A 15637-nucleotide genomic window follows, 5' to 3' on the forward strand; every position below is an offset into this window, starting at 1 on the left:
GCAGCTTGCACACTGCTGAGACCTGCATGGAGCCCTGGGTGCTGTTTCTCTTAAATTTTTGCCTGCATTTGATAAAAAAAGAAGTTTCTCTGTCTAGCTGAATATGAGAAGAAACACTTCCCTTAGGGTACCAGAAGTTTCTGCACCTAAAACTTCCTAGGCTTTTCTGAAAAGCCCAAACCAAATTTTTTCATCTCAACTTCTACAGTTCTTCAACTATTGTGCCTGGTTTATAATCAGCATCTGGCCACAAATACTCATTTTAGGAACCCGGGAGAAGTTTCTGTCTTCACCAACTCTTACCATCCTGCTGCCTTCCAGGAGGTAACGCCCACGGGGTAACTGAGAGCACAGTTTGGCCTCCACAAGCCAAGAAAATGTGCTAAGTGCTGTCAACAGAATGTAATCATAATTTGAGTTAAAGGGTATGTGCGGAGACCGTAATAGTCTCCACATGCACAGGAGCTGAGAGGTGGTAGGTAGATGCAGGTCTAGCAGCTTGGCTGGGCTGTTGCAGCCAAAGGCTCAGCTGTTTTTTGCCACAAAACTTGGCCAGATTTGGTCAGCAGGGCAGATGAGTGCTGGAGATTAACATGAGGGGGACAATGTGTTCCTCAAAAATCAGTGACTTGAAATACTTGCTGGCCTGGAGGTGAGAATTAGATGCTCAGGCAAAGAGGAGCAAAAGCCAGCTCACTCTCTCTTGAGGACACTCCTTCAATGTGATCAGATGTGGAGGAGAGTCTGGAGATCTTGCCCACAGCACTGACCTTGCAGCTGCAGACAGCTCGTGGAGGATGGGGGCTGTGGGACACTCACATGCACAAGTCTGGGCCATCAGAGTCTGGACACAGGCAGTAGTCAGGCAGAGCCCTGCTCCAAGGGGACAACCCCTGGAGCTTGAATACTCCCAGGACTGCCTGGTCATTAGGGACAGGACTTCCACTGCTGCAGCCCTGCGGAGAGCCACATCCCCACAGTGCTATGGAGTCCTGTCCCTGTGGGGACTGAGAGCAAGAGAGGGAGATGCTGAGGTCCCCTGAATCCCCTGATGCTGAGTGGCATCTCAGATGGGCAACAAAAGGCAAAGAAAATGCTACAGCAGGAGCAGAGAGGAAGAGAGGGAAAAAGAGCTTTCAGTGCAAGTATCTGTGGAAACTGAATTACCTCCCAAGGCAATGGAAGCCCTGTAGTCTTTCACACCATAAATAAAGGGCCATCTTCTTCTGTACAGCTCCATCCTGCTTGGGATGGGCAGCATGGTGGCTGTAACCACCTTGGCTGCAGAATAAGGTTGCCCTGATGTAGGCTGTGATGTTGCTGCAGGGTCTGCCTGGGTATAGCCCAAACAGGGTTTTCTTTCATCAGCAAGTCCTCCACTCTTTCCTGCAACTTGCCTGCCTATGTGCTGCCTGGATGCCACGGCTCTGCCTCTGCCTGAGCCCCCCAGAGATGACCGGGGAGAAAGCCAAGGTGGGACGTGATGGGGGAGACCCATGGGTCACCAGAGGAGACCCTCTAGCAGCCTCCCTTCCCGCATCATCCCTGGCATGGTTCAACCTCTCCCCAGACGGGTCTTTCTGGGTGTTCCCAGGATGTGCCAGTCTGAAAGTAAGAGACAATGCGTGCCACCGTCCTGCCCCAAGGAGTGTGTCTGGGGACCAAGGGCTTGCCTGCTGCTGCCACTCTCGCCCCATGGCTGCTGCTGGCACCTTGCTGGGCACAGAGGGGCACTGTCTCCTTGAGTGGCACTTGAATGCTGGGAAGCGTCACCTCTTTTTGCCATGACTCAGACCCCCTAGTTCTCCCTGGCAAGGAGTGAGGGCCTGACTCTGACCCCAGGGCCTGCATGAAGGGACATGTTCCTGCACAATTGAAGGCAACAGGCACTTCTTCCAGTCTGTCACAGCCTTGATTTATTTGCTTGCTTGTTTATGTTTCCTCCTAAGCCAATGCACAGCACATTAGGTCCACGCAATTCATACTGCTGTCAAGGGCGCAGTGTGTGCATGGCAAAGCCGTCAGATTTAACTGTCTTTTTTCAGGGTGACCCATCTGCTGCTAACAAAGATGTGTCCTGGAGGAGAGTTCGTTCCTGCTTCCTGTCTTCCCCTGTGGTCTCCTGACAGATTGCTGACCCAGCCATACCAAGAACATGGTGCAAGATGAAGTCAGCTGGCTATGGGTGATGCCAGGTAATGTAAGACCATCTTGAAGAGAGATATTCCACAGATCCCTGAGGATTTTACCAGCCTTGAACTCAAGCCAGCCCCTCATTTTGGTGGAGTCAGGTGTTCAGGAGTCTTTGGGACCACATGCATGTGGTGAGTAGGTGGTGACACTCCCTGAGCAGGGCATGCATGCAGGCTCTCTGGATTGCACCAGGATTAGACTTGTGTCCAGGGCCTCAGAGCCCCCTCCCAGCCCCCTCCTACCCACATGCACAGACCCTCTGCAGCAGCAGCACAGCCAGACCAGCTTGCACAGATGCACAGAGAAAGTCCACCACCCCAGGAAGCATCATGCCCTGGCCATCTACTTGCTGGGCTGATGCCTGGAGCCAGCCCTGCTGCTGCCCTCAGTGCGTGGTGACGAGTGAACATGCAGTGGGGCTGACCCAGACACGCCAGGCCTTTCCTGCAGGCTGTGCTCAGGGGATGAACACACATGAGCTCTTTAGGACAGAGAAGAAATCAGATGACTCACAGGGTTTCCAAGCTGTGCAGCCCATCAAAGCCGTTGGCTCCCAGGCTTTGGATCCGGTTGTTGTGTAGGTGCCTGTGGACAAAACAGAGACGGTTAGTGGAGGTGCAACCTGAGGTTTTCCTGCCAGTCTGAGCCATGGCCCAGGGGCATCCTGCAATCTAAGCACAGCCTGGGCCGGGATCATGAGGGGTCTTATAAGGTCCTCCCTCTTGTCACACGAAATACATGCTGGGTGCAATAGTGCTTGTAGAGCAGCTTCAGAGCTCCCATATCTCACAGGAAATTCAGGCTGATGTAGGAGATTCCCTGAGACCTCCACTTTCACAGCTGCCGGGTGACTTTGAATGAACATGCTTAAGCAAGAAGCTTCAAGAAACACCCTAGATCTCACCTTACATTGGGCCCAACCCTACAATGTGCCATGTGGCTTCAACAGTTGTTCATGGGCACTGGGTACTGTCTAAGGACACAGTTGTATTTGGGCTGCTAAGAGCCTTAGTAGCAGCAAGAAGACTTTGAATTCAAAATCATCCTGTTAGTCACAGTTTATTATCTTGCAAAAAATTCAAAATGCTGCCAGTTCCTGGATTAGCTCCAGTTTGATTGCAATGAAAGTTGTCTTCAGTTTAATGCTTCAGAGTGTCTGGCTGAAGTGCAGGGGCCATGCAACAGACTGATGCACATTCTCTACACTAAGGTAACAATTTTTTCCCTGTTCCCCTTCATCCTGGTGCTATATGCCATGAACATCTAGTGCTTAAGGGCTCTGGAGCCCCCAGCCTTAATGTTGGTGCTGGAGAGCCATGTGCTGGGGTCCCCTGCAAAGCCACCTGGGGTATTTTTGCCTTGGAAGCTCCACAGGTGATGAGTTCTGGAGTCCCATCTGCTGGGTTCTCTGTTTCCATGGGCCCCTTACTCCCACGTCTCAGTTTTTGGCAAATCCCAGACCTTAATTCCTGGATTCTTCCTCTCCGATTGTCAGAGACTGTGTGGGTGTTTGCACATCTGAGTATTTTTGCCATCCGGCTTCCTTTACAGCTGGTGGGAGCCATGCGGCTAATTGTGCATCTCCCTCCGAAATCCCACTCAAGGGCAGGTTGAAATCCGTATAGAGAGATCTTGTGAGCAGCCTGAGGAAAGTCTGCTGAAAAACAGGAGAAGACAACCCGCTGCTGCCCAGCCTGCACTTCTACCAGCTGCGCTTAAGCACGTTAGTGATGTCCATGTTTGCACTGGGATGGTCTGTGCAGAGAAATGCCCACCGAAGAGGTAAGGTCCTCTGGGGCAGGATACCCTCTTTGCTCTCTCTCAGGATAGGTTTCCCCATTTTACTGTTCAAATTCTCCTTTAAGAGAGTCCTGTGTGATGAATCTGCTGCTACACCACATGCCTCTGGGGTCCTTTTCTCCCTTGCCCATGCTCAGGGACGCACCAGCCTTTGTCCAACACTGCTGCCTCCTTCCAAGAGCCTGGGGGAGACTCCATGCTGGCAGGTGGATCAATGACTTTTTATTTATTTGCTGCTTGATCTAAATCTGTCTCAGCTTGAAAAATCCCTTACTCCACCTGGATTGAAGTGCAAGATATTTGGCTGAGCACAGGCAGCTCCCACTGCCAAATATTCTAGGGTAAAACAGGAGGGAGCTGGGAGTGGAGAACAGTCAGGCTCTAGGGCAGTTTGGTAGGGGCTTGCAAAACAGAAACCAGCCTGAGACGAATGTTTGTCACTGGGAGGAGAACATACAAACATTTCAGAGGAAGGGGAAGGGAGGGGAAAGATGTGTGATAAAATGTTTGCTCCTTTGAACAAATGGGAAAAAAGAAAAGGATATTGCCTGCAAGTAAACTTCGTTTGATTGTGACTCTTAGAGGAGAAAAGAAGCTGAGATCAAAATCAGAATGTTACAGGAGATATTTCTCTTTGTCACAAGAAGAGAAGTTCAAGTTCAGGTGGTTTCCTCTATCAAAGGTTATGGGATAGCTTCAGATCATGTTGCCCTCACTTCACTTGGCACTTCCAGTGGAAGATGGTGCCAACCATTTTGGGTCCCTTTGAGCACTGGGACCCTTTGAGGGTTTGGATCTGGAGTTGCTCTGCAATTGCAGCAAGAGGTACCACAGGAACCCCTTGCCCCATACCTCTGTCTGCTGCGAGAGCATGGCGTGGGAAGAAAGGAAATGCAGACTGCCATGTGAACTCCCTGGAGCTTTGTCAGGGTGGTACAACAGGACACCTTGTCTAAGCTCAGGCATGTTGAGCAGCTGGCTGCTATCACTCAAGTCAGGCAAGGGTACAGAATAGGAAAGCAATCACCTGCTGTGTTTATATTTGGCTGTAAAGTGCTTTGTTTGGAGGCAGAGTAATGAAAATCATCAGAAGGAAGCTCTTTGTTGGTGAGAAAATTATGAGCAACTGAAAAAGAGAGTTATAAAAAAATTTGCCGTCCAAGCTGAACTCTAGAGTTGTTACCCAACCACATGGCAATAATAGAAACAAGAGAGTTGGAAAGGTAAACACTTGAAAAGACGTTCCTTTCTTCCATCCTGCCTTTTTTTCCTCCTCTGGTAAACAAATTTTAACAAGTTGGATTGCAACATCTCCAGTGTTTGTCAATTTGAGCTCAACCCACACGACGTTATATTCTGCCCTGTAAATTACAGCTGGTTTGATAGCAGCTCGAGATACTTGGTTCTGGGCTATAAACAACCCACTTGTGATGCAAAAACATGAGAAGTCTTTAAGCTCTTGCCATTCCTCTTGGAGTTAGTATCCACCACCATCCTCAGTAAGAGCAACGGGCTTTAAGATCTGTGTTATCTCCCTTTGCAGGTCGGTACCATGGATTGAGGCTGGTTTTGGGCAATCATCCAAGAGAGTAGCTTTGCCCAGGAAGGACCGGGACAGTCATTGCTTTTTTGTGGACTGGCATGTAGACTGCTTTTCAGTTATGCACCTCCATTGGAAAACAGTGGTCTCTTTGCAAAAGCAATTGTCACAACTGACCTCTGGCAGGATGGCAGACAATTTGCCCATGTGCTCCTGCAGCAGCACAAGTGTCACAAGACGGGCTAGCTCCTCTGCTGTGCCAGGTGAACCCATGCTATGTCTTGCTGAAAGGCAGTGTAAATTACAGTGGCTGCAGAATACCAAATGGCCACAATCCCCCAGACAGGCTAGGGAGAGATGCTTCATCTTGGTTGCTGTCTCAGGTGACAAGACTTTAGAAACATGCCAGGAAAAAAACCCCAAAACAATCCTACAAGTTTCATTTGTGCCCCCTCCCCTCCCCCCCAAAAAAAAGCACAACATTTTCTAGAAGGAAGATTTTCTGTCCTTGCCAACAATTTCTTATCACAAAATGGGCATAAATGATATTTTTCCAAATCGTCCCTGAAGCATTCCTAGTAGATTTCATTTCATTTCATTTCATTTCATTTCATTTCATTTCATTTCACTCCTTTTTCCATATATTTTTCCAGTGGATTAAAAGTTCCTGGAGAACAGTCTTGTACTGAAGTGACAGTCCAACCCAGGCATTAGCACTGTGAGCTCAAACCCTGGAAATGTCACCTCCAAGGGGACAGGGCATCTCCGTCATTTCTCTTACACACAAAGGAAAGCAGGTTGAGCTAATGTGCTAAATACTGGTTCAGTAAAGGTGCTTGTCTGGATGAACAAGAGAGTAGACCGTGAGGAAAGGGAAGTGATATTACATCTGCATCGTGCACTGGTGCAACTGCCTGTGGAAGGGTAAATGTATTTCTGGTACCCACATTGTTAACTGGATCTTGATAATTTGGAAGGGGTGCAGAGAAGAACAATAAAAATGATCCAAGGGATGGAAAAAACTAGAATGGAGACTTAGAGAACTCAATCTGCTTAGCTTATTGAAAATAAGATCAAGGGGATGAGTACAGTGTAATGTATAGGATTCTTCCTGGTTAGAAAATGGGTACTAAAATGGTTCTGTGATTTAGTGGAGAAAAGAATAATAAGAACAAATGTCTGAAGTCAAAGCCAAAGAAAATTCAAATGGGAAATATGAGCTTTTTTTTTTTTTTTTGTTAACACTAAGGATGATTAACCACTGGAACAAACTACAAAGAGAAGTAGTGGATTCTCCATTGCTTTCATTTCTAATGACTTCATTTTTTGTTCTCAAAAAGGACAAATGCAAACATTTTCCATCAGTTATTTGCATTAGATGATTTGAACTAAGTTCAAATCTGACATGATATGAATTTTCCCACTGGACCAGCCATTGCCATGATGAATTTCCAGCTCTATTGTGGCAAATTTGTCCTTTTCCTCAATTTGGCCATGGATAAGTACAGACACCTAAATCATAAATGGTGCGAATTCCATGGATCATTTCTGGCAGTGAAGGACTAGCATGAGACTTCCCTGGTGAAGAATAAAGCTCGATCAGGAGTGACATTGTCAGGGGTGTGTTGGAGGGCTGTTTGCTTCTTCATCAAGTGCTGGAGAGAGACACTCACTTTTGCCAAGGCAGCATGCTCAGTCCACAGGGAGAAAAGATGTTTTTGCAAATTGAAAGGCCCATGAATGGGACCCAGATGTTCCAGGCGATATTGTTCTTAGTAATAATGAATTGCACATGCCTGGCACTTCCTGCCAACACCGAGGTTCCCAAGAACTTCTCAGAGAGAGACTTGTTAACTCCCTTGTACAGGTGAAGGTTGGTTGATGAAAAGTTCAACATGAGCTGGCAACGTGCACTTGCAGCCCAGAAAGCCAACTGTGTCCTGGGCTGCGTCAAAAGCAGCAGGTCAAAGGAGGTGATCCTGCCCCTCTACTCCACTCTTGTGAGACCCCTCTGGAGTACTGCGTCCAGTTCGGGGGTCCCCATCATGGTCCTGTTGGAGCAAGTCCAGAGGAGGCCACAGAGATGATCCGAGGGCTGGAGCACCTCTGCTGTGGAGACAGGCTGAGAGAGTTGGGGTTGTTCAGCCTGGAGAAGAGAAGGCTCCGGGGAGACCTTAGAGCACCTTCCAGTCCCTGAAGGGGCTCCAGGAAAGCTGGAGAGGGACTGGTGACAAGGGCAGGGAGTGACAGGACAAGGGGAATGGCCTGAAGCTGCAGGAGGGGAGATGGAGATGAGATGTGAGGCAGAAATCCTTCCCTGTGAGGGTGGGGAGGCCCTGGCACAGGTTGCCCAGAGAAGCTGTGGCTGCCCCTGGCTCCCTGGCAGTGTTCAAGGCCAGGTTGGATGGGGCTTTGGGCAACCTGGGCAAGTGGAGGGTGTCCCTGCCCATGGCAGGGGGGTTGGAACTAGGTGGGCTTTGGGTCCCTTCCAACCCAAACCAGTCTGGGATTCTATGCACAGGTTCATCCTAACACTAATCTAACAGACTGGGGTTTGTCACGCTGGGGAGCTCTGAGTCCCACAGGTGTCAGCTGAAACTACTGGTGCTCAGCTCCCCTGGAAAGCAGAGATGAGATGTTTGATGTTTGCTCCTAGTCAGGGAGAGCACTGAAAATCCCTGGGCCCTTTCAAAAGTTTTGGCCAGAGTAACGTTCAGAACAAGGACCAGAGAACCCAGGAGTCTTGGAAACTAGTTTTCTCCTCTAGTCACCAAATCATGCTGTTAGAGAGTCATGTCTTTACATGATAAAAATTGTAAGAAAGATAAATTCTACTAAATATCCTTCATTTACTGTCTTCAGATCCCAACACATTCAGCTGGAAGGTCTTGCTGGGTGACCTAGGAGGGAAGCACTTGCAGGTGAGTGGCTTGTCCTCGGCAATATAACATCAGCTGAAATTCAGGTTGCATGAATGTAAAGTGCTGGGTGGGGGGAGAGACAGGAAACCAGTCTCACATCAGCACGTGCAGTAATAGGCTTTAAAATATCTACAGGAAGGAAGTTTTGGTGTTTAGTAGCTGTCAAAAAAGCAAATCAAATGATAGGGATGACTAGAAAAAAGAAAATGGGCTACTGAATGGCATGATGCCATTTTATAAACTGGCATTAATTTTTGTCTTTGCTACAGTGTGTGGTTCTGGTCTCTCCATCTCAAAGGTGTGGAGGAGCAAACAAGTGTGGTATGTAGACTAACTTCTGATTTCAAAACAGCCAACTGGATGGGGATTGGAAAAGCCACAATGAGGGAAGGGTATGAGAGACAGTAACAAATACAGAGATGGCACAGAGGAGGTAGAGGCAGAGTGCAAGAATTAGAAGGCGTTAAGCAAAACTAACTGGTTGCGGCATGAAAACAACTTTCCCCGAGTCCTTGTTTTCAAAAGACTTGTGTGCAGGTAGACCAGAGTTAGGGCCAGATAAGAGGAGTGGAGCATCTTTTTTGCACTATGGGGCCAAGTGAACTCCCTGGCTCCAAGCTGACAGCATGTGAGGCAGCAGATGCTGGGTCCTTTTGACAGTGGGATGTGCAGCATTGCAGGAATGTTTGAGTCAGTGGGGTTTCCAGGAGCTAAGGCTCCTTGTGGACCAAAACAGAGAAGGATCTGGGGTTTGACCTCATTTGCTCTAACTTAAGGGATTCCCTGCCGTGTGATGAAAGTAAAACTACCCAAAGGCTTTCTCTAGCCAGGTCAGTCATTACAGGGCTGCAGAGCAGCAAACCTCTCTCCTGTCCGGCCTGTTTAGGAGAGGTCACTTTGAGCCTGTGTCCCATCCACATCCTAGCATCTCTGCTGAGAGTGCTCACAGCTCCTTTGGTGACACCAGGAAAGAAGGGAACTGCAGCCCCTTGCAGAGATGTGGCAGCAAGGACACATCTGAGGCATTGCGGGAATTCCTGGCTACAGTTCCCAGTTCATCCACGTGAGATTTTACTGCAGGACTAGTGGAGCCATCTAGGACTGGGGCTGAAAGAGATGCTGTGATTCCTGGTTTGAGAGTTGACTTTCTGCTGAATTCAGCCAACAGAAGAGATGAGGGACACTAATGAGAACTGCTGTCATGCACTTTATCAGCCTGTCAGCACAGCAGCATGGGGGTTTCAAATTCTCGCTTCTAAATGAAAAATCTTTTATGCCTGAGAACGAAGATGCTTTTTGTAAAAACCCCTTTGGTTCATACAAATAATTAGCTGAAAAATATTCAGGACTATTTCTGCTTGTAGATACTAAGACACACTCTGTCCTGAATAGATCAGACTTGGAGGTGACATCTTCAGTATCTTCCCATGAGCCACCCTGATCAAACAAGCCATCTCCCTTCTGCCATCAGCAGCACAGTGCCAACATCGCAGCACATGAAGCCCTTGTTATCAAAGCTGGGGAAAGGATGGTGCCAATTACTGAGACTCATAGATTTCATGATGAGTGATTTACAGGAAGCTCTGCTTACTGAATACCCTGCAGCCCTGGTTAGAAACATGCAGCAGCACCAATAGATGGGAATAAGATCAGGGAATTCCTCAACAGAGGTGTAATTTATTAGCAGAGACTGAACCCCGTAACTTATTCCAGATTGAGGCTCGTATATTCCGATGTTGGTGCTTTGTGTCAGTGCACGATGATCACCCACATCTCTCCCAAAGGCCCAAGGTGTGTGGAGGAGGAAAAGCACATCTCTGCACCTGGGAAGGTCAAGCCCTCAGCTGTGGTCAGCCGTGTCCATGAGTATTGATCAGGCTGTATATGGGAGATTCCCCTGTGCTCCTCCACATCTGCCCTTGACTCTCCTTCCCGAGGTGCTCACTTTCATACCTCTCAGGCTAGAAGTTTCCCAACATTTATGGCAGCAGCCAGCTCTTCTCCATCCATGTGTAAATTTGGACACTTGCAGAGCAATGCGCATATGTATTATCTGCATCCTGGTAGGGAAACTCTCCTCGAAAACTTTACTGCCTAGCTTGGCTAGGTTTTGGGAGCGTTTGCTTCTCAACTTGGAGGGTGAGTCTGAAGCAGGGAAACATCCCTGGTAGGGGTGCAGGAAGAACACTGGGTGATGTTCCACTGGCTGTGTGCTGACAAGGGTATGCATGGAAGCATGGGTGAGATTTATGGGGCCAGTTCTACCAAACACTTGCGATCCCACAAAAATTTAGCATCGTGTCCCACAGCGCCTGGCAGGATCACACGTGTTCCGTTCCAATTGTCTGTGGTGGGACGTTATTCTCTCCCTTGTGACCTAATGGTCAATGACTTTTATTTCTTGAGCTTGCCTGTTTAATTAAGGAGTTGCTTCCCACCCAAAGTATGGGATAAGCCAGAATGAAAGCAGCACGCTTTTGAGACTGAAATAAAAACACAAATGTCAGCTCACCCTCCATGCTAGCTATTAAAACTTAATGAAGTGGTTGCATTATGATGGTCATAGGATGCCTTGTAGAATGAGCACTATTGTGGGTGAAAACTAATTTGACATCTCTCGAGTCGCTTTTAGCATTTCTCTTAAATAAGCCTTTATGCTTTGTCTAAACAGCTGAATTTGATGCTTAATAAAACTCTGCACTGTGCTTTTTCTAAGCACTTTCTATGCTAGATGGCTTCAGTAAACACTTTAATTTTGAAAGCAAAATAATTGCTAAACTTTCACTAGGGCACCACATGCTGAGGTTACTTAATACCCTGGTATCAATATGTATTACCAAACTAAAAGGTAGCATTTCATGTAGATACAGGAGCTCTAAAGTAATTGGCAATCACACCTGAACTTGCTAATCAACATCAAAAAATTAATGACTAGCTAATTTGCACATATGAAATTCCTTTTAAAAGCTAGATAATATGCAAGCCTCTGCTGATAGAAAGGACGCACCTCCTGCTGCAGCTTTCTGATTACAGGCTGTGGAGTGTTTTAACGTGTCTTATTGCCCATGGAGTAAATGTTTCTGGACCAGGTACACTCTGAGAGCGGCACCGGTCTCTACATCGCTCTAAACACTGTCAGTAAAATGTTTAAAATGCAAACTGGACAACAACGTGCACCATGAGATTGTGGTCACCACAAAGAATAGTTGACCTGCATATATAACACAGTCATGCAAATAAGCACTCACAGGCTTGGACAAGGTGTTGAGATTAGACTTTTTGTTTGAAATCATATTTGGTCAAAAAAATTTTCTTGGCTTGTTTTCCAGGGGGAAAAAAAAAACACCACAAAAAAACCCAAAAAGCTTTTTTACCTGACTGCAAGTTGTTCCAATTTTTTTTTTTTTCATGTTGATAGAAATTCCTGTAGTTTTAACACAGGGATTGGAGGAAGAAATAGAAATGAGAAGCTTTTTGTTGCTTGAATCTTCAGGGAAAAATTATCTGCTTTTTGTTTCCAAATACTGATTTATTTATTTTTTTAATGCGAAGCATTTTTTGAAAGTGATACCTTTTTGGCTCTTCAGTGAAAAGTACGGAAAACATGAAAAAAATCAAAAGTGGCAATTTTAGCATTTCATACCAAACGGCGGGGATTCCTTGGCTCTCATGAACAAAATCTCTGCCTGCTGCCCCCACAGCAAAAAGCTGCTCCTGGGGAGCAACCAGCAGGTCTTCCCGTGGGAGGAGGACCCTGTTTGCCAGCAATGGTCAGCACCTTGTCCCAGCCGGAGGACTCGGCTGCGAGGGAGTAACAAGCAGAGGAGGCTTACAGCACCACGAGGCTGCTGAGGTTCTGGAAGGCATAATCAGGGATGTGCCAGATCTGGTTGAGAGCCAGGGTCATGGCTTGCAGCGCGGGCAGGTGGTTCAGAGCTTGGACAGGGATCTCCGTCAGGGCATTATCGTCCAGCCACAGGTGACGCAAGGAGAGCAGCCCCTCAAAGCTCTTCTCGGGCACCACAGAGATAAGGTTTGCATCCAGGCGTCTGAGTGGGAAAGAAACAGGGTGGGGATAAGTGAGAGATGGATCTAGCATTGCTTTATGTGCCCGCAGTGTTATGCAAAGGGAGTTTTGATGCCGAGGCAGGATGGATTGATGGCCAGGGAGATTGGATCAGGCTGTAAATAGTGATTAGCATAAGGAGGTCTCAGTGCAAGGCTCCTGCCCGTGCTTGGAGATGTCTGACCGCTGCCAAGCATGATGCCTTCTTGATGGTCATTTAGTGCTGCCAACTGATGGCAGCTTCTTAAACAAAGTGGTTGGGCTAAGTCCTTTCACACAGACTCACCAGATGGCCACTGGCCAGCTGTGGCTTGCAGGCACCCCCCTTAAAAATGAGCATCAAAGGTGCATCCCTTGGAGCCAGGCTTGCCGTGGATCTGCCTGAGCCGGTCTGCGGAGGCACAGCCCTTTTTGGGGTACCCCACAGCCTGCTCAGACCCACTGCTGCGGGATGTGCAGGACAGCCAAACCGTGTGGCCAAAGCCCCATTACAGAAGAAAAGGATTTTTCTGGAAATGCGAAATATGTGGCAGCCCTGCCTTGGGTCCTGCGTTTGATCCAAACAGGCAGAGCTACCTGCAAAAGCACCGCAAACCAGTCAGACCATATGTCACAGCACAGGAATTAAGCCCGTGCTCTCTGTATTGCACATGTTCAGGCCTTTCTTTCTCCTTCATTTGCCAATTTCTTTTTTTTTTTTTTTTTCTATCATCATGGAAACCTTAAGGCAGTTGAATTTGAGGTCTAATTTGGTGAGAAACTTTAATTTTTAAGACTTGTTTTTGTTCCAAAATAGAATGAGAAGCCAAAAAAATATTAAGCTTATTATGAAAAAAAGTTTAAAAGTTAGGTTTGGGAATCATCTGTCTTAAAGATCTCTTATTTCAACAATGGTGAGCAGGATACAATGTGTTATCTGTAGATTTTAAAATCAAAACATAAGAGGAAAACACTTCAAATTTGGATGAAATACCAGGAACCAATTATACCAAAGAGAAAGCAAATTCTGATTTCCATCCATGGCCAACAGAGCTTATTTTATTTTTCCAAGCTATCTAAAGGAAAGATCTCTGAATTCAAATTGCAAAGAGAAAGCACTTCATCTCTTATCAAAGCATGACAGAAGGAAGTTAACAGAACTGCCATGGCCCAGCCCTCAAATCAATGATCCTCCATAAAGGAATGTGGTATAGAAATTAGTATTTTTGACTACATAAAGAAATATTTTTGATGAAAGTTGGAGACTGGAGCAGACCTCCAGTCACTGTTCCCTGCCCCCCAGCACTAGACCCTTGTCTAAAGAGCACAGACAACATTTTCTAGTTCACAAACCACTTCCCAGCACCCTGCAATAAACTTTTAGTTTGCACAGAGCAGGGAAGACACCAGGTGAAAGCTGTGGTCTCTGCAGTGGGGTAGGGGTGGTATTTCCCAGGTGAAATTCTCAGAGGATCCTGGGAAACAGACCTTTTCCTATGCCACAGAGAGAAGTATTTCCTGCACTGGCTGGTCTGACCTGGATGGACAAAGCTGGAGATTTGTAACTCGTTGAGAAGTGCAGTCAAACCTTCCAGAGACCTGCCTGGGAAAAGTGTCCTTTAAATGCAGTGCACAAGTCTTGATACAACATCAATTCAAACTGAAATGATATTTCGAGGTGTATTAAATAACTATTTCATTATTTCCATTTTGCCACATTAATGCATTTTTCCAAACTGCAATACTATTGCTTTGCTGCAAAGCAGCATTTTCTGGTGCAAGGCTGTTCAGCTGAGAGTTTTTCAGCCAGCCGTATTAATTCCTCTGTGGATGACAAAAGCACGTCACACCCCAAGCTGAGCTCATTTGCCACAGGATTTGCATCTTTGCTCAGAGGGTTGACACAAGACAGCGTTTGTTTTACTCTTGAAGAGGGTGGCCATGTTGCAAGTTCTGCCTCAATTTACCTCCTGTCACCAAGACTACAAACAAATCAGAGCATAGCATCATTCATCTTCCCAAGAAGACAAATCCAAAGAACAAAGAGCAGAAAAGCAAACCCTGCAGCAGCTCAGGGTAAGACTAAAGACTCTATTTGAAAATTTTCATAAAAATGTTTTGGGAAGAACAACAACTTTTTGACCAAAATTAAAGCTTGTGTGGGAAATGTTAATCTTTGCTTAATTTTTCCATTCCTTCTTCAGCATAAGAATTCTGTTAGTTTTTGGCATCATAATCTGCTTTTCAAAAAAAAAAAAAAAAGTACTGCTTACTTTTCACAGACATTCTTTCATCCAAATCCCTGTATGTTTACTGAAAATTGTTTTAAAGTGAATGCTCTGTTTCAAGTTTAATTAATTAAAGAACAGACAATGAAAATATCCGTTGAGAATAGTTATCATTTTTCAAAACCAAATTAAGCTTTCACAAATGGAGATGCTAAAACAGAGCCAAGGGCTGGTACACCAAGCTGAGCTGTCCAAGACAGGGACAGTTCATGTCAAGGCAGCGAGGTGCACCCCATGACTGTCCAGCTTTATGTCCTACTTTGGTCATGAACTCCTGGGCGAAGCCACCTGAGCAACAAGGGAGTTTGCCTTCAGTGTGACGGTGCCCCAAGGTGTTGGGGAAACCGCTGACATTGATGGATTTGCTCCATGACTATTTAGCATATGCTCAGGAAAGGCACTTTTTTACATCCATGGTCCATAGGTATGGGAGAAGTGCCAATGAGGTAGCATGGGTCCTTGGTGGATTATTTTTAGGTACCAGACACCTCCCTGTCTTTGTGGATCCCTATGGTTAAGTACAGGGGCAATAACTGAGATTCATCTAAGGAGTTTGTTAACACTCCTGGATGGCCACTAGCTTTGGACATGCTGCAGCTCCAAGCCAGGCTCTGCTCCGTGTCTCCACACTCTGCCAAAAATGAGAGGTCACCTCTGCAAGACTCAAACGAACCCCGTCTTCTGTCTCCTCGCCTCTGCAGGGGCTGCCTGGTGGCAACGTGGCCTGTTGTGATGAGTGTGGCTGCTGTCCATGAGACACCGTCTGGAGGGCAGCGTGCTCGGGCAGTGTTGGTGAGTTCCAGCCACATAATTACTGCCTTAATCTGCTTCAGAGTGTGAAAATCAGGCT

At 46.7% G+C, this 15637-nt stretch overlaps 1 protein-coding gene across 1 annotated transcript in view; it reads right to left on the reverse strand.

Annotated features, from left to right (window-relative positions):
• Positions 1-15637, reverse strand: part of LGR6 (leucine rich repeat containing G protein-coupled receptor 6) — a 150988-nt gene that overhangs the window by 35699 nt on the left and 99652 nt on the right. The window contains 2 exon segments of the mRNA XM_054803854.1: positions 2707-2778; positions 12288-12503. Coding sequence (XP_054659829.1) covers positions 2707-2778; positions 12288-12503 — 288 coding nt within the window.

Source organism: Grus americana, chromosome 25, assembly GCF_028858705.1.
Source record: "Grus americana isolate bGruAme1 chromosome 25, bGruAme1.mat, whole genome shotgun sequence".
In the NCBI taxonomy this organism is placed as follows: Eukaryota; Metazoa; Chordata; class Aves; order Gruiformes; family Gruidae; genus Grus; species Grus americana.